Below are 19,172 nucleotides of genomic sequence, written 5' to 3' on the forward strand. Positions count from 1 at the left end.
GCCCAGGCTGATCAATGCGGCACAGCCCATCCTGCGAGGTTTGGGGTGCTACCCAGATACTAGAAGCACGGGTGCTTAATTCGGATTAGTACCGCTACCCCGAGAGACCCACTCCGAGCGATTCCACGAGTACAGCTTCAGGACGTGCTGATGTCGAAGGGAGGCGCCAGTGAGCCCGCCCGCGCCTTTCAAGGGGTTCGGGCAGAAAGGCACCACAGCCCCCCGCTCCCCCACCCCTTCAGGTTGGCTTTACACGTGAAGCACGGCAGAGGGGATTTCCCCATTCAGGAGGAAAAGGCAAGACTGCCTGTAAGCAGAAAGCTAGTCTCGCAGTTGCGGAGGAAGGGTTCTCGATACGCCGCTACTTTTCTCCTTGCAAGGAGCAGTGAAACGTCCCTCTCCTCCTCCCCCGCTTCGGGTTCAATGGGGGCTCTGGCTTGGCCTGAGGAAAAGAGTGACGCTGGTGGGGAGCCCCGCCCCTCTCTACACATGGGGCGGAGCCTCGTTTTAGGGCGGGGTACCGCACCTGCGTGAGCCGAGTACGCGCCGAGGGCCAGAAACTGCCTAGCGCTCGACGCTTGCGCTTGCACGATGGCGATGCTGCAGCCACTGCCAGGACGCCCGTCGGGGCTTTGCTTATTCCTGCTGCTCTTACAGGTAAGAGGGGCCTCACGGGGCGCTGCTCGGCTAGAGGATCTGTCCAATCTCCCCGCGACCGCTGAAGCCCACCCTGCTCTCAGAGAGGGAGCCTTTCTTTCTTGAAACTATTTCTATTAAAACTTTTGGGTTAAGTGTAGTGTACAGATATATGCATAGATAGCTAATAATAATATGCACAGATAGCTAATACTACTAATAATAATATAATTAATATGATGTAGTAAACGGGCAACAGGCGGGGAAGTTTTCTGGAGAGAACATAAACTTGCAGTGTTGCATCCCACAGTTTGAAATAAATGTCACAGTTTTAAACAGCGTCCTTCTCTGAAGCTGTGGTACAATAAAGATATTATATGTTATCCCAAAATAACTTTCCAGAAGGAAGTAGAAGTCAGTTTGGGCTGCGGTCATGTTCCTTTTGGACCACATGAATTATAAAACAATCCACCTTCTTCTGAAAACTATATTTTTGGTTGTGGAAGGTTTATTTGACTTAGTTGTCAATCGAGACAATGGTCCAGCTTTGTCTCCTTTCAGGTTACAATTCGCTTGTTTCCAGTTTCCTGTTACCACAAGGTCTAGCAGGCAGGCTTAAAAGTGACTGCTTTTCTTGAAGCTCAAGGGAGGTGGTTTTTAGCCTCTTGATTCATCCTTATTTTTCCTGCATGCTAGGCTGGAAGGTGGCTTTGTGAGGAGACGGCAGCCCCGTGTCAACCAGGCTTCAGTCAACAGACTTACACTTTCAATGTGCCCAGGTCTAACTTGGAAAGATATCGTGTGTTGGGCAAGGGTAAGAGATATTTCTTAATACTCCCCCTCTCCTTAAGATTTCCATTTGTGGGTTGGGCATTCCGCCTTTACTTATCCATAATCACAGAATAACCTTGTCAAATTTGCTGTGTAGCCCAGTCTCTTTCTTTAAAACACAGTAATGTATTTAGGGGGCTGGATTCATCATTCTGCTAAGTATGCTAAAGAGCAGAGCCCAAGCCCCCTGCTGTGATGTCACCGTCTGGGAGTTTCCAGGGACAAGAAAGTGCCCTGTTTCCTAAACGTTATTGCAGCTCATTCTTCTGGCGAAGGATGACTCACAACCGATAAGTGTGGACAATCCTGCGAGAAAAAACAGGCTATAGCACCCATGAGGTAGATTCAAATAATAACAGAATTTACATGCTTTTCAGTCCTCTGGTATAAACCTAAGTACTTTATAGAGACAGGAAGAGGCATTTTGAGCCACCAAAGTGTTAACAAGAAGTTCAGGTAGCTTCAAATCTGCCCTTTCCCCCTCCAGCGATTCAAGGTGGAGCCTGGATGGTAGGGAGACGCTGACTTGTTCCAACCTGCAGCTGCTGGGTGTGTAGCTTGTGTTTGTTCATCTGAACTTTGACTATCGCTCTTGACTGGTTACCTGGCAGCCCAATCAGGGGCTTCCTGCTTTTCTGCTTATCGTAGTTTCGTTAGCATGACGAGGCGGGCTGCGGGCCATGTCAATAATCCTTTGTGAATCATTTACCTTGTTTCACATGGAATCGGCTTGGAGTCTTATTTTCCGTTCTGCTGTGAAAAAGATTGGCTCTTAACCGTTGACCTTGGCTGGTGATCATGAAATAATCCTGAATTTTAGCTGGCTTTGCAGGTCGCTATCCTATGTCCTGACCTCTTCTTCTCCATGTCCTCTTACCCTGGTTGAATGCAAGGCCAGGCCCCTGTAGTAATAATAATAATAATAATAATCATGCTTATGCAGCTTTTATTATTGGTATTTCATCAAATAAAGTTTAAAGCAATCTAACTTTTAAGTAACAGATCTTACTAGTAATGTCAAGACTTTTAAAAAAGAGAAGCTTTGGAAAGTCTTGCCCTTCCCCATGTTCGTTCTTGCCAATTACTAGATTCCATTCTTATAGAGACTCAGATCATAGCAACACTATTGGTAAATGTGGGGACAGTGCAGCAAAGTGTTCAGAAATGTTGTGCAATGCAGGTTTTTGGCTGCCCTGTGCTGTCTGGGGTTAATGGGAGTTGTAGTCTAAAACATCTAGACTTGGGAAAGCTGTTGTTTGCTCCTGTGAAAGGGAAAGGGCTCCCCTTTTCAGAGGTGATTACGGTAACTGATTTTAAAGGGACAGATTTAAGCCTCAGGTAAGCAAGCTAAACTTGACTCAGGTTCTTGGCAAGAATGTGGTACACACCCAAATGCAGTTGATCTTAACTGCCAAGTGGAGTTTGCACACTTGTCTCAAAATGCAAAGTGGGAGGGAGAGACATCCCTATTTTCGATCTTAGTGCTTAGTTGGATAAGACAGAGGGGAAAGCAGAGAAAGTTGCATAAATGCACATATTGCTCATCATCAAAATGAAGCTAATGACATGAGCTTAGAAAATATTTTATTGGCTTCCAACAGACCAGAGACTCTGGCATTCTGAAACATTTTTCCAGAATCGGAAACCTTTTCGTGGTTAATTGTGAAAGTGTAAAGACTGTTAAAAGGCACAAGAGTCCTGAAGGAAACCAACAATTGGCATAGCTGATGGCAGAACACTGGGCGTTTAGCAGCCAGGCATGTAAATAACAACTGCCCACTTCCTGCTAGAATGGTGTATATTTTTTGTTTATAGGGATTTTTGTTCTTTAATACTGTGTGGTCTTTAGCGCATCTTAGTGCAGAGTGCAAGAGTTGCTGTATTGATCCTGGAACTAGAGCAGTCATCGTTCAGTAGAAAAGCACCTGCTTGCAAGTGGAAAGTACCAGTTTCAATCGCAGGCATTGCCAACTTGTAGTGCTAGGAAGAACCTTGGGAAACCACTGCCAGTCAGAGTTGGGAGGACCAGGCACTCCTTAATATTCTTAAGGAGTGAGTGAGTGTCTCTGTTTTGTGCCATACTATGGTGCTACTTGGTGGAGGATTCTGCAAGCTTTTGAATTGCGCAGAACTCTTCATCAGGACATTGAAGGATATCGCTACCTATTTGGATGTACTTGATTGCCCTTTACCTTCTCCCCCACCCCGACCCCACCCAGTTAAAGAGGACAGTGGGTGTCCTACTGATGATGACACAATTCCTCTCCGTGTGAATATGCATGCAATACTTCCTGCTTGTTTTTGTATTGCAAAATTAGAGGGAAGCTGAGTCAGGTTGTCGTGTGCGTGTGTAAATTGCACTTGTGCCTCCCACAATTGCACTGCTTATCACAGGCTTTTGGGGGTTGTTGCCAGTGAGTCAGTGCTGGTGATTTCCTGCTATGGTAACAAATCTGAGAGTTGCTTGGCGTTGTGGTGAAAGGACTGAGCTGCAACCAAGGAAATCATATGGTTGAATCAGCTTTGCTACAAACTCACTAGACTGCCTTGGACTGCAAATCCAAGATGGCGACGTGAAGGGTAGCTTTGGCGTGCTCTCGGTAAAGTTTCTGTTCCTAAGAGCCTCTAAGTGCTTTAAGGGTGCTTTAGAGCAGTTTTAGGTTTGTTTTACGGTCTTGGAATTCCTTTACTACCCTTATTATTTTTATCATGCCTATAAATCTATAAGACAGCGCTGCAGTTTAAGACCGCTAAGGAGCGAACTGTTAAAGGGAGCTGTGCTCATTAACAGTGCAACCCACCCTGTATTGACTTTGCGGCCTTGAGGATATCTTTCCTCGCCCCGGAATGGGTTGACAAGCGCACTAGGCAGCATTCTAATGAATCTGTGAATTCTATTAAGAAACAGATGAAAATCAGTGACTTTTTGCCTGATGGTGACCTGCTTGAGATTTGTAGCAACTTTCCTACTGCAAACAGTTTTGCTGTTCTTGCCTCTAGTGCTTCTCATGACGAGCCAGACTGAATGGTGTATGGGCAGAGTTAACCTCGAGACAATATATGGGGGCACAGACCTTTGAGCAATCGCAAACAACCCCAGTCGAGCTATCACAACCACCTGTCCAGTTTACCACGGACCGAGGGACGCTGGAACTATTAACTTGCCAGTCTGAGTTGATAGCGCATACAATCACCAACTTGTATAAAAGGATAGATGGCACTTAAAAGAAGCTTGAAGAAGTGCTTAGTCTGGCAAAACGCCCCTCTCCTTCCTCTTTGTACAACAGCACTTGTTAATTCCACCTTCCGTGGTTCAAGTCTGCAGGCAGATTCTGCACAACTAGCAAGGTGTCCGAACGAACAAGTGCAAAATTTGAACCTGCAACTTCAGTCCTGTAAACTAGTGGTGCTGGTGGGAAACCACCCCCTGAATTATAACAAATGGGTGGACAAATATTCGGTTGCCAACTCTCTGTCTCAATTGTTGGGGTATTTTCTTCTTATGTTCTAATGGTTAGCAGTCCACTCCAGCTCAGTCTCAGTCAGCTTATCTGCAATATTGGGGGAGTTAATAATACTGATCTACCTATAAGGGTTGCCTGCAAAGCACTTTGTGCACTTGAAAGAACTACGGTATACAAAGTGTATACAGGTTACGCACAACTCACACATTTAACTGGTGCACATTTAGCACATTTGTGTTTTTGCCAAATTAAAGTGAATAAATAGGGGGCTCAAAAGTGGGCAGGCATCTGTGGGAGAAAAGACTTTGACAATCCCACCCACCACTGAACTCAAGTGTGTTTTGACTATACACGATTTTTGGCTTTAGGTGCTCTCCCCAAAATATAACCCCATCATAAGTTGAGAGTCACCTGCATATAAAAACCTAGACTTCCAGTTTCACACATTCAACCTGAGATACTGTGATGCTGACCTGAACCAAATGGTACCACTTTAGAGGTTTTTAAGGCTCCCACTTTGATGAAAGGGCACATGACAATGAAACAGTTACATTTAGGAAAGCACTCCAAACTCTCCCTGGAATCTAGGAAGCTCCGTGGAAGTGAAGTTGCATCTTTTTGCCAGATTGCGCCTGAAAAATCTGTCTAGGTATTTGTGGGCGAGTTAGAGCCTTATTGCTCACCGCCTTGGCCTTGGCCTCATGGGCGTACCCAGGATCAAAACTAGGGGGGGCAAGGGGAGGGGCCAAGGCACGGAAGGAGAGGGGCCACAAAGTGGGCGGGAACGGCGAACTCGAGCTCCGCCGGGCTGTGCCCCTCCCTAGAAGCAGGGCTGGTGGGCGGAGGCGGAGCCCAGCCCAGCGGAGCGCGAGTTCAGCGTTCCCGCCCACCGCGCCGCGCTCTCTGGTTCCCCGCCACGCTTGGCCTTGCCAGAGGGCGCGACGGGGAGATGGAGGGAGGGCGCAGCGCGGCGCGGCGGGACTGGCGAACTCGCGCTCCGCCGGGCTGTGCTCCGCCTCTGCCCACCAGCCCTGCTTCTAGAGTAGGGCAGCTGCCCTAACTTGCCCCATGGTGGGTACGCCCTTGCTTGGCCTACTCTTGATAAGGCTGCCCAAGATAAAGGTCCACTGCTGAACCCATTTGAAAGGCTGTCCAGTTGAAGTTAGGGACATAGGAAGCGGGAAACTTCAGATCATTCACCTATCTAGTTCAGTATTGTCTGTGCTGACTGGCAGCAATGGCTGTCCAGGTTTTCAGGCAGGGAACCTTCCCAGTCCTCACTGGAGATGATTCTTCCAGGTATTGAACTCAAGACCTTTTTATATGCAGAGCAGATGCTCAGCCAGCCACCCAGCCACAGCCCTTCCTCAACAGTGAGCACCCGTACAACAGGCATGCAGATCAGCCAGGGAACAGCCTTTTCGATCATGTATTGCTATCTAAATTATAGTTAGGAATTTTAAAATGTGCATCTATGCATATAAATTAGTGTATGCAAATGATATTTAAATGTATGTTTTGTTTTCCAATTGTAATTGGCCACCTGGTGCCTTCCATATGTTTTGGATTACAGCTTCCCCCAGCCAGCACATCGGTTGCGGCTATTGGAAGTTGTATTTGAAAGCATGTGAAAAAGTACGAGGCTGGGTTCTAAGTTTGTGCTCCAACAAGAGTTGTAAGACAACAGGAGCTAAAGGTGTACAGGTATTGCTCCTTGTAGGAGACCTTTTGGTAAGAGGAGACTGGATTTTTCTCCTCCAGACATCTTTGTATTTGCTGGTTGATGGAAATAAATATGGACGGTGTCCCTTTGTTCTTGACTGGGGCAAAACTGCATGTTTTGCCAAACAATCAGTGCCTCCCCTGCAGCTGCTGCTGCTCTGTGCAGTGGGCTGCACTGTTTCTACCAGGGTGGAGATACAAAATAGGTAAGCCAGTATTTGAGCAAGCATATGGAAGCTTTGAGATGTACATGGGCAATTGCCTGATAAAGTCTGTATGCCTTAAAAGCTTGCATAATTCTGTATCACCTTGATATTTCCCCGAAGAGCTATGATCTTTTTTGGGGTGGTGGATGTGGTATCCACAATATTCTCTCTTCTTTCACTGTAGGTGAAAGCAAGCAAACTCTAATCTATTTGGGATTTGGTGCACACACTGGCTGGGCACAGGGTTTTTAATTAAGTAGCACTTAAGCCCCAGAGCGGTGCACTTGGGCAGCCCTTTAGCCCAGCTCTTTCAGATGTGGCAGCCAAGACAGGGATTGATGATAGGGTGAGATCCCCCAGCCCTGCTAATCCTCAGAGGTGCTTCACTTCAAAGGCCCTTGATTGGAGCAAAGGGCTTTCCGCAGGCCTAACAAACTGGCCTGTAATTAGGCAATAATCTCTCTCTCTCTCTTCTGTGCATTTTTCCAGCAGGTGTGTGTCTCTCTCTGTGTAGCCATTGCTGTAGAGGCAAAAGCTTATTTCTGTTACCCAGCTGGAGCTAAACTCAGCTTTGGGGCTGTGACACTGGCTGATTTAAAGAGCCCTGTTTGCAGACACACAGACACAGACACACACACAGAGAGAGATTGTGTTTGGAGGAACTTCTCTGACTGGATTGGAAACTTACCCCTTTTTTAAATCAAGGGACTAATCGGCTACAGCTGACCGTGTTTGTTTTGCGCTAAAGTGTGCTCCCCCAGGAAGTAGTAGAAGGTGGCAGTAACTCCCCAAACCTTGAGTAGGATTCTGGGGCTGAAAAATTCACCTGGCCAGCCAGATTTCCTGCCTTGGTGCAAGATTCAGCCCTGCTCAAATGACAAACTCCCCCCACCAGCAGCTTCTGATTAAAACTATGTTCTAGACTGAGAGGAGAGGAAAATGTATTCCTGCTCTTTTCTGCAGGAACAAAATTGCCCTGGGGTGTGAAAGTGAAACCTGTCCAGTGAGCTTCCTTGAATCCCCTGAGAGGTTGCTTTGTTCCCTTGTTGATTTTGATCTGGAATGACAAGTGCAAAATAAAAAATAAAAAATGGATTCATGTGACTTTGGAGAAAGTCGCTGATTTCCCAGGCTAGAGAGCGTCAGATTCCAAGCCCCTGATGGCTCACTTCCACCCACTGAATTTCTGTCTGTGTGCAAACATATGACAGCCACCTGAATCAGTTTTCAGGTGAAACACTTGTTCTGTGAGATTCAAAGTCATGGCGAAACTCCAGGGTGATGTCACTGCTCAAACACAGAGCCTGTGTCTCGATGCAAGAGGAGAGTGGGGCAACCATGTCTGGTCACACAGTTTGTCTGTCCTCCTTCCTTCATCGACCATTTCAGACGACGGAGTCTGTATTTTTGCCATTGAGTATAGAATTTAACCACAGAGATATGCATGGTTCATATGCAGCAGCTGATGCTACAAGTTGGCGACCCAACACAAGCCAGGTGAGATCTTATTGGATCCACTTTGGTTGTATTAAGTGCTTGAGCTCCAGAGATGGGCAGAACTCCAACTTACAAGGAAGCTGTCTTTGTTCTAAACCAGTGTCTGGTGGCAGCAACACTGGATAAGGGTGAATAAGTCAATATTTAAGACAGAGGTGCTCCTGGTCAGTTGGAAGATCGAGCAGGGAGTAGGGCTTCAGTTCCCCTTGTGGACTCAGCATTGCAATTTGGGTGCACTCCTGTATTCTGCCCTGAACCTGTTATCCAGCTTTCAGCAGTCGCCAGGAGTGCATTTGCACAATTATGGCTCATGCACCAACCGTGTCTGTTTCTTGAGATGTCAGATCTGGCCACAGTGATGCTTCAGCTGGTCCAGAAGCTTCATCCGGTCCAGAATGCTGCAGTCAATTTGCTGACTGGGGCTGGATACAGGAAGCATGTTTCCCCTTGGGCACAATTCAAGATGCTGGTTATGACATATAAAGCCCTCTATAGCTTGGGCCCTGGTTACTTGAAAGATCACTTCTCCCTTTCTGAACCTGCCTGTGTGCCAAGTTCCTCAGATGAGCACCTTCTCTGGGCCCCATCAACATTGGAAACATGGTTGGTGGTGACATGAGAGTGTCTTTTCTGTAGCTCCTCCAATATAGTGGAATTCCCTCCCAAGAGAGGATAGAGTTGCTCCCTTGTTATCTTTATGCCAGCAGCTTAGGACCTTCCTATTCTGACAGGCCTATAGAAACAAGGTGCAGGTGATGTTGACCACTGCGCTGCTATCAGGATGATTGGTATTTTAGTGCTTGTTCTAAATGTGCTTTGTTGTATTTTGACTCGTTTTTATCACTTTGTACATTACAAGGACATTTTTAACATGTTGTAAACCACCTTGAATCCCAGTTTGGGAGAAAGGCGAGATAGAAATGCATAGGATAAATGAATAAATAATATTGGAAGCTGTAGATTCTGTGCATAGGGAAGTGGAGTCTTGTTTTGGTCCTGTCGTCTTCTGGTGTCCCATCCTGGACTGGGAACATGGGGAGATGGCTCTCCTCAGGGAGTGGGATTCTCCAGGGCAGTGCTACCCATATTTGGTGCTGAGTGAAAGAATTCTTGGTTTCTCAGACATTTACAGTCAGGAGCCACAGCTAATGCTTTCGGGTGTGGGTGTTCTTTGAAGCTTGATAACAAGCCACAACCAGGGGCATGGGTCTGCTTTCTTGCTGCCTATTATTTGCTGGGGCTTTCTCTTTCCATCCCACAGGAATTAAAACTCAGTGAATGCTTCATTCTCTTTTCCTGAGCAGAGCAGTAGAAGGCCCAAGAAGCAAGTTTGTTTTTTCAAAGAAGAGTGAGTCATTTTAGCCCTCAATGAACCGAAGATAAGGTCTTTATTTCATGCATGGGGCAGAGGTATGGGAACTTTGGCCCTGATAATATATGCCATGGCTGCCCCCTCCCCCCAGCCAAAATATCCACACGGAGTCTCCGTACTTTGTTTTGAGAAAATGGACTGAGATTCAAGGGCAGGCCAGCTGTTCTGGCCAACCCCTCAGTCACAGCAGAAAAATTCAGTCTGGAGCAGGGGTTCCCAACAAAATTTTCTCGAGGACCCCTCATCGAGCCGCTATTGTGACAAGGCCCCCATTAATTCCTAATCCTAAAATTAAAAAGTGAGAGCCAAATTAAGAGTCTTTTTATATTTTATATTTATACTTTTTTACAGTTACGATTTAGGTCCAATGGACACTGACAAGATCGGTTCGAGAGCATAGCTGCCAAGTTATCCCTTTTTTAAAGGGATTTTCCCTTATGCTGAATAGGCTTCCTCACGAGAAAAGGGAAAACTTGGCAGCTATGTTCGAGAGTCACTGACTTACTTGCTTGAACATCAAATGCATTATCTTCCTCTTCATCTGCAGGCCTTTGTCATTTTAACGAACCACTTTTTAACCAACGGTCCATTTTTAACTACGTGAACTGTAGCTTCCACGAAAAACAACGCTTTGTTTACAAACACTACTGTTTTGCAAAGAGGCAGCGCACGCCAGGGAGGAGGGAGGGGAATGGAGAAGACAGGGTACCTGTGCAGTAGCGCACAAATTAAGCCGATGTGCGCAAAGCATCTTGAGGAGGTGAGCGTTAGTAGAATGTGCGCGCTGCCTCTTTGCAAAACAGTAGTGTCTGTAAAGCGCCACCTAACGGCATACAGCAGAACTACTGCCTCTATCTAATTCTAGTTTTGCGCTAGACTCTGCTCATGCAGGAAGCGGCCAAAACAAAAAATCTGTTATCATACGAAATATATTTAATATATTTTTTATTCTAATAGCATCTTGCGGACCCCTCTGGCATAGCTCGCGGACCCCTGGGGGTCCCCGGACCACCTGTTGGGAACCACTGGTCTGGAGGATGCTGAGAGAAGGGGGAGCAGTGGGGCACCCCCCATCTTGCCAAGGGTCATAATGGAGTAGCCTCCCTTGGATGTTGTGGGGCAGCTGCTTGAGGCATAAACAACCTGAGGTGCCCAGTCCTAATTAGACCTGTGTGTTGTGCTACTATTGTGGTGTCCCCTTCAGTGTCTATAGGGCAATAGGGGCACTCTCCTTATATTAAGCACTTAGGGTGTTCCGTCCTAAATGGAAGCTGGTGTCATGAGGATATCATAGGCTTCTTTTTCTTTTTTCAGTGTACTTATTTCCTTTTTAAAAAAATAAATCATTTTTATTTTCCAATAAAAACAGCCAATCAACATATAATCATAATATTCCAATTAAAACAAACAAACTAAAACAAAAAAGACCAAATTATATTCCCAATTATTTATAATTAATTTTTTTCCCGGACTTCCCATTGTCTGGACCTCTTGGAGCATCTTCCACATCTCGTTTCTCCCTTTTTCTGTTGTTTTCCTTTTTCCACATCGGATCTTCACATTCAAAGTTCTGCATCCCCTGGCTGTTCGGCTTTCAATCATGTCCAAAATCATATATCCTTGCATCCATCGAAATACAGCTTTGTTTTAAAATATATATTATTCCAGTCTGGTTTTTTTCCAGCACAGCTTTAACTAAATTCTTTTTCAGTCCAATCCAGGCTTTTGTCCAACTCCTCATTAAAATTTTTAATGATGCAGCTTCTCCGGTGTTATCAAATTGTTAATTACCTCCTTCCAGGATACTGTTGAAAATCTCCACTTGCTGCTTGCATCTTGCAATGTAAATTAATTGTATTCCACATATGTAAATCATTTAGCGATCAATCAGCATTTCAGAGACCACATCTTCCCCCCTCCCGGGCCCTAGGAGGAGGGGGCTAGCCATCCAATAGCTTTTCCTCTCGCATCCAATGATTAAATCCTGCAAACAGCTGCACTACATGTTGTCCAACTTATTATTCTCAGTTCAGGTGCAAAATCAACCAACAAACACCTCTATTTCCTTCAAAGCAGGGAGAAACTCAAGTTTTTCTGTGCTGTGTCATTAATCAACACCATTTTGAAATGCACAGGAGTTGATTTATTAGAAGCGGAACTGTATAAATCAGCACCATTTTGTTTTATTTCTTCTTTTCCTTATCAAGTCTCTCAAACCAGATAAAGCTGTGCAATTAAATGTCCAATTACCGTATAGATGAAAGTCCGTCTGTACTCCTCAAAATAAGTTAGGTTTCTTAATGGGGCTTGGTGTGGAAAAGCCAATTCTATTATTATAAAACAAAGAGTGCATACCGCGTAACTCCAGAAATCATGATGAGAGTCTCCTTTAAATCAAACTCTAAAGTCCAAGCCAGGGGCTGTAAAATCTGCAGGTCTTTTCCCATCTCCTTCGGTCCAGACTATGTCTGCTTATTATCCAAATCTCATTATTTTATTGAAACAGATATTCCCGGCTGAGGAGAGTGCCAGCTGTGTCGGGTTCTTGACCCAGGTCCTGCCATTTGCACAGTGCAAACCGACAATCTCGGACATCTGCAGGTCTTTGAGACAGTCCTCCCCCACCCTGGGGAGTCTGCCAGGGCTAATTACCCCCATATCAGCCCTGAATGCATTGCACGGCCGGGGTCCGATCGTATGGGAGTCAGCCATTTCCCATCGCTGGAAACGGGAAGTCCAGTGTAATTATTTCCAAACCGTTCCTTTTTGAGGAGGAAATAATGCTGTCTTGTTTTGATGCCTAGATGCTTTTCTTTCACAACATTTTGCCTTTTTGAATATCAGAATTACGTAATTCAGAGTAGATCTATTGAAATTAAGGAGGTTAAGTTAGTCACGTCCATTAATTCGAACGGGTCAATTCAGAATAGAACTAACATTGGAAACAGCCCAACATATTTTACAAGAGAGATGTATATATCAATAAGAATATTATAATTTAATAAAACAAAAAAACCTTTTAGGTAGTGATTTCATAATTGGTTTTATTTTTTGTAGTTACTAGATCCCTATAGATCTGGTTTTGAATTTGTTCACTGTTACATCATGATACAAACCAGGTTTCAAATCTGCACTTGGCCATGAAGCTCCCTGGGTGGCCTTGGGCCCTGTCGCTGCCTTTCAGCCTAACCTATCTCACAGGGTTGTTGTGGGGATTAAATGAGGAGGGGTGAACCATGTACACCACGTTGGGCTTCTTGCAGAAAAAGCTGGGATATAAATGCAAACAAACAAACAAAAAACCCTATTCATTTAAAGAAGGCAAATATACATGCTTTTATATTGTATTTTTATGTTGCAAACCACCCTAAGATCTACAAGTACAGGGCGGTATACAAATTTAGTTAATAATAATAATAATAATAATAATAATAATAATAATCATCATCATCTCACCCAGCAAACCCTAAAGGGCACATCTTAGTAGAACATTATTTCATTTATTTATTTATTTAATAATATTCTACTTAATGCCAAAATTGGCTTGTAAGCGGTTTACAAGTATAAAAACCATTAGGCAAGCAGTAAAATATAAGCACCCAGAATCAAACTACACAATCAAGCAATCCCTATTAAAACATAGCCATATTTGCAGGTGCCCTTGGTCAACAGATTAACAATTGACAATGTGTGATACTTGTTAAAAATATTCATGAGAATAAATCATGATTAAGCTTTACCATATTCTCCACACACATAGATAAATTCAGTCAAGACCATACATTTTGTTAGTTAAAAACATACTTCTGGATTCTTTGCAGATGTGCCAGACAATGCTTTCATGTTGTTTCATGCAGGCTTTGCTGTGCAGCTTAGTGAAGGCCGGTGGTATGGTCTGATCTTGGGGCACAGAGTTCGAGGGAAAGCTTTGAAACTGGCTCAGTTTTGCAGAAGGGTTCACATGCATTTTGGAACCTCTCATGTGCTGGTTTATGTACTTCTGAATGGAGATAGCACGGGAGCTTCTGCATGAGGTGCTCTGCCAGTGAACAGCAGCCCTTCTCCCCGCCCCCCACTACCAGCTTTTTAGAGGAAGCTGCCTTATTTCAGGTCCAATTGTTGGTCCATCTCAGCACTGTCTCCTCTGACTGAGGTTTCTAGCAGAGGAGGCTTTCTCCCACCACCTGCTTGCCCTATTGTGCCAGGCAGGGATTGAACTTGGAATTTCCCACCTGCAACGCTCCCACTGAGCTACGACAACTGCCCTACTTTCTTCTTTTCTCTGCCTGGATGTTCCAAGAAACATGGGGAGAGATTCTGTGTTGGGTTTCTGGTGTTGCTTTTAATGCCCTCTAGCAAATGCAGACTATGCGTAGTGCGTCCTTAGAGCCACTGGGTGGGGAGGGTGACAGCTGCTGATTCAGGGCCTGCCGGATCCTGCCTAGGCATGGCTCAGTAGGAATGTGCTCTGCTTCAGAAGTAGGGCAGCTGGAGCAACCGGCTTAGCGCTGCTCTCTTCCTCTGAGCAAAGTGGAGTCCATTCAAAGCTGATGCTGAATATGCCATCCATCACATATGTCGCCTGTCACCATTGCCTAGCACCCAGGCTTAGCGCTGGAGCCATGTCTGTGTGCAAAGGGAGGGTTCTTGGTCCTGGGTGCCTCCAGGGGCAGCAATCTTTTTTCCAACCGGGAAGCTGCTGGGGTGCTGCCAGCACTGGGAAAGGAGCGTTCAGGTGTCCCTCAAAACAGCCACACCTTTGTAAGGGAAATGCATTTTGTAGAAAAAAGAAAGGAAAAGTGCCAGCAAGGAGAAGCTTATCAGAGGCAGAGTGGGGGCAGAGGGAGAGAACAGAAACACACAGATTGAGGTTGAATCCTGACAAGACAGAAGTACTGTTTTGGGGGGGGGGCAGGAGGTGGGCAGTTGTGGAGGACTCCCTGGTCCTGAACGGGGTAACTGTGCCCCTGAAGGACCAGGTGCGCAGCCTGGGAGTCATTTTGGCCTCACAGCTATCCATGGAGGCGCAGGTCAGTTCTGTGTCCAGGGCAGCTATTTATCAGCTCCATAGGCTGAGATCCTACCTGCCCGCGGACTGTCTCACCAGAGTGGTGCATGCTCTAGTTATCTCTCGCTTGGACTACTGCAATGCGCTCTATGTGGGGCTACCTTTGAAGGTGACTCAGAAACTACAACTAATCCAGAATGCGGCAGCTAGACTGGTGACTGGGAGCGGCCACCGAGACCACAAGTCTTGAAAGACCTACATTGGCTCTCAGTACGTTTCCGAGCACAATTCAAAGTCTTGGTGATGACCTTTAAAGCCCTAAACGGCCTCGGTCCAATATACCTGAAGGAGCATGTCTCTACCCCCACCGTTCTGCCTGGACACTGAGGTCCAGTGCCAAGGACCTTCTGCCGGTTCCCTCGCTGCGAGAAGCCAAGTTACAGGGAACCAGGCAGAGGGCCTTCTCGGTAGTGGCACCCACCCTCTCACCAGATGTCAAAGAGAAAAACAACTACCAGACTTTTAGAAGACATCTGAAGGCAGCCCTGTTCAAGGAAGCTTTTTAATGTTTAATAGATTATTGTATTTTAATATTCTGTTGGAAGCCGCCCAGAGTGGCTGGGGAAACCCAGCCAGATGGGTGGGGTATAAATATTATTATTATTATTATTCAGGGTACCTGAAGAAGTGTGCATGCACACGAAAGCTCATACCTATGACAAACTTAGTTGGTCTCTAAGGTGCTACTGGAAGGATTTTTTTTGTTTCAATGATGATGATGATGATGATGATGATGATGATGATGATGATATTACTATGCCTGCATGTGCGGGCCCTCTACAGCCTCTTTGCTTAGCCCACAGTCAAACGTGGCATGAGCTCCCTGCTTGCCAGTTGTGACTGCGGTAGACTTTGTCCAGAGGTCAGTTCCTGGTAGTACTCTGCATGGTAAACTCTGGTCGCTTCCTCCTTTCATGGATGTGGGCAGAGGCGGTTTGAGTCCCCCATTTCTGGATCTGTGGAACTTGAGTGTTCTTTGGGAGATGGGAGAGCAGGTGAGCCCTGCCAGCCTCGCCTGCAAGGGCTGCTCAGTTAATAAAGAGAGTGATGGTGCTGAACTGGCGACAGCTCCTTGTAATGGCTCTTGCAGCTTTGCAGGGTGGTCATTGCTATGTTCTAGTTAATGAGTGGATGCTTGTTTTTCATCCTTGATCGTGCATATTTAATGCTGGGAACAACTTCAGATTCTTGTAATGGGAAATTTTATTTTATGACAAGCCATTAATGCTGTGGTTTCTCAACCTTCTTCCTCCATTTGCTTTCATTTCCTTAAAGCAACATTGGTCAACCTGGTGCCCTCCGGATGTTTTGGACTGCAGCTCTCCTCAGCCCCAGCTAGTGTGTAGTAAAAAAAAGCATCTATGGAATCCTATGTTGGCTATGTTGGCTAAAGTTGCCAGGTACCCTTCATAGGTTGTTGGACTACAACTCCTATCAGGTCCAGCATCATGCAGCTTTTCTACCTGGGCTGCTTTAAGGAGGCACTGGTGTTTAGGGCATATTGGCTATGCAGCTGAAAAACCCCTACTCCTTCTTGGGGCATGCAGAGGGTGCAGCTGTTCGAGGTTATTGCACAACATCCCACAATAGTTTTCACTTCTGGTGGGTGGTTCTGTTTTTCTGTTCCAAAAGTGTAACTTCCCTGCCTCCCCCTTGAAAGATTGCAGATTGAGTCAGTTTGTGTCTTGTGTACATGTGTAAATCAGAACAGCCAGCTGTGTGAGCTTCCTCCCTGTTGTCCCATGTTTGTTTCTTCATCTTCAAATTCATGTACCAACCTTCATCCGAAGATCTCAGCGCAGTTCACAAAAAGCAATGCCCCTTCCATTAAGTGCATGATATCTTTGCTTTTAGTACTGTCTCTAGGCCAACAGCGGGAGATGTTTTTCAGCTCAAGGGCCACTTTCCCCTCTGAAAAACTTCCCAGGGGCCACATGCCCATTGGTGGGTGGGGCCAAGGGCAAAAGTAGGTGGAGAAACAAATACACAGATGGCTGCTTCCTACATCACTCCCCCACCCCCAGACAAGCAAGAGGCATTGCCAAGAGTTCAAGGACATATTCCAGCCAGGGAAAGACACTTAAGGGGAGCTCAGCGAATTGTAGAAACAAGCAATTGTAGAGTTGGAAAATACCTGATTCAAAAATACACACTCACACCCCTCACACACAAAAACAATTCTCACTACAGCCAACCAAAGACACCCTAAGCCACCCCCAGCCTCTCTCACCACCAAGGAAATACAACAAGTGAATAGTAAAAGAGCCCATACAAGTAACACTGACACAACTCTCTCCACACTAAGTAGAATAATAGAAGCATAACCACACCACACCACTCACCATTCCCCTCTCCCCTTTTTTCTTTCTTCTTCCTAATTGTTTGAACCAATTCATGAACCAAGAACTTATACTGTACATTGACCACTAATAATGAAATTTATGTTGTAGATATTTTCCCACATTTATTATACTATTTTTGTGATATGCAAATGACATGAGAAAATTAGTATACTGTACTTGTTTGTATAACATTATTCTTGTTTATACAACCCAATTTAAAAAAAAGAGTTGGAAAAGACCCAAAGGTTCATCTTCTACTAGGCCATCTCCCTGCAATGCAGAGAAGCAAGGCCAGTGGAGTATGTGGCTTGGGGAAAAGGGGTCTGGAAGAGAAGGATCTGACCCTGAAAGGCCTACCCAGTAGTGAGCTTTTGCATGACTGCCCAGCCTCTGGTTTGGAGGAGGGCCCAGAGCCTGCAACAGCTCCTGGGGTTTGGCCAGGCCTTTTTCTAGATTCTGACTATGGCCAGTATTCTTCTGCCTGGCCCTTCCCACCACCTTCTGCATTAGTGCATCCCTCTGTAGTTTTGGCCTCTGCTATTACTGTTGTCCATGTCCATATTAGTGAGGGATTCCACTGCCACTGCCCAACTCCAGCAATCGAACACCAGTGACTTTCTGGGCATTTACCAAATGGGGTTCAGCATCCATCTCAATGACTCCTTTACATCTTCATGGCAGATAACCTTATGTTGTAGTAGCATACCTAGTAGCCCAGCCTCCATATCTCACAGCAGTATGCCTTTGAATGCCAGATGTTGCGAGCAAACCCTCTGCTTCATTCCTTGCATTATCTTCCGGCAGCATCTGCTAGGATTATGGGTTTCAGGGGCAGCTGCAAGGGAATCCTTACCTGCTTCTCCTGTTCTGACCAGGTGGAGGAGAACAACAGGCCATGGGGTGGGAGGTTATTTCTGGTGCTTGTGCACCTTCAAGGGCTGAAAATGATACAGTACTGGAGAAACACTGAAGGCCCCACAGTTGCCCTCCTCTGTTTACAGGAAAGTCTCTGAAAACAACTTGTGTGGAAATCAGTTCAAGGCCCTGCCTGTAGAAGAAAAGCTGCTTCCAAGCCCATTAGTGACCTGGGACCCATGAGGGTGCTCTGGCATTTGTGCTGGATAATTGACTCACTGTCTTGGGTCATGTTCTGCTCCCTTGGTCTGCAGAGCTTTGCCTACCTCTCAGGAGTCTGAGTATGCTTAATTAACCCTCTGCCTTGCACTTTACCCTTTTTTCTCTCCTCTTCTTTCTCTGTGCTACAATGCTAGCAAACTCAATATTTGTGGGGCTTACTATTGAGCAAACATCTGTACTGTTGTTCCCCAGTCTTGTCCATGCATGTAAGACCGGAGTACGAAAAAAACCCACTTTCTGTTCTGATGCTGCCCTGTATATGCAGGTGGGGCGGGGGATTGCTGTGTAGCAACAAAGAGCAAAGGCTGAAATTCCTTCAAAAGGAATTGCTTGATTTACTTTAAGGTATTTACATAGTGCCCCTCCCAAAGCTGTTTACATAGAAATAGTGAAACAATCAGTATCGGTTAATGTTATAAAATAAAATGCCCAAGACAAGCTCCAAGGACGTTGCTCCCTTGCAGGCTGGAGGTTTATTTTTTCCAGGCTGGGTGTTGTTGTTGGGGGATTTGTTTGTGGTCACTAACGGAAGGAGAAAGAAATCAAAGCCTGATAATCCTCATCTTGTGGGCATTGCAACCAAGTGTGCATGCATACGAAAGGTCATACCAATGACAAACTTAGTCTCTAAGGTGCTACTGGGATGATTTTTTAAATTTTGTTTTGACTACGGCAGACCAACACGGCTACCTACCTGTTGCAGAATCTTAGTAATCAAGTTAAGACCAGGAGGGCTGAGGGGGAGAAACAAAACTCCTACAAGCCTTGCATGGGCTTCAATAACTTTTGCTTCTATTGTTCAATAACTTTTGCTGGTGGACTTGTCCTAAAGTGGCGGAATTTTGGAATCAAGTATATGAAACACTAAAAAAGATTTTAAAATGTACATTTAAAAAG

The 19,172-nt window shown here is 45.5% G+C and overlaps 1 protein-coding gene across 1 annotated transcript in view; it reads left to right on the forward strand.

Annotated features, from left to right (window-relative positions):
• Positions 1-570: 570 nt before the first annotated feature.
• Positions 571-19,172, forward strand: part of LOC118086675 (B-cadherin) — a 34,763-nt gene continuing 16,161 nt past the window's right edge. Inside the window, exons 1-2 of the mRNA XM_060276027.2 lie at positions 571-657; positions 1,333-1,450. Of these exons, the coding sequence (XP_060132010.2) occupies positions 592-657; positions 1,333-1,450 (184 nt within the window). The 5' untranslated portion in view covers positions 571-591. The remainder of the gene's footprint in view (positions 658-1,332; positions 1,451-19,172) is intronic.

The sequence above is a fragment of the Zootoca vivipara genome, chromosome 6 (assembly GCF_965207765.1).
Source record: "Zootoca vivipara chromosome 6, rZooViv2.hap1.1, whole genome shotgun sequence".
In the NCBI taxonomy this organism is placed as follows: domain Eukaryota; kingdom Metazoa; phylum Chordata; class Lepidosauria; order Squamata; family Lacertidae; genus Zootoca; species Zootoca vivipara.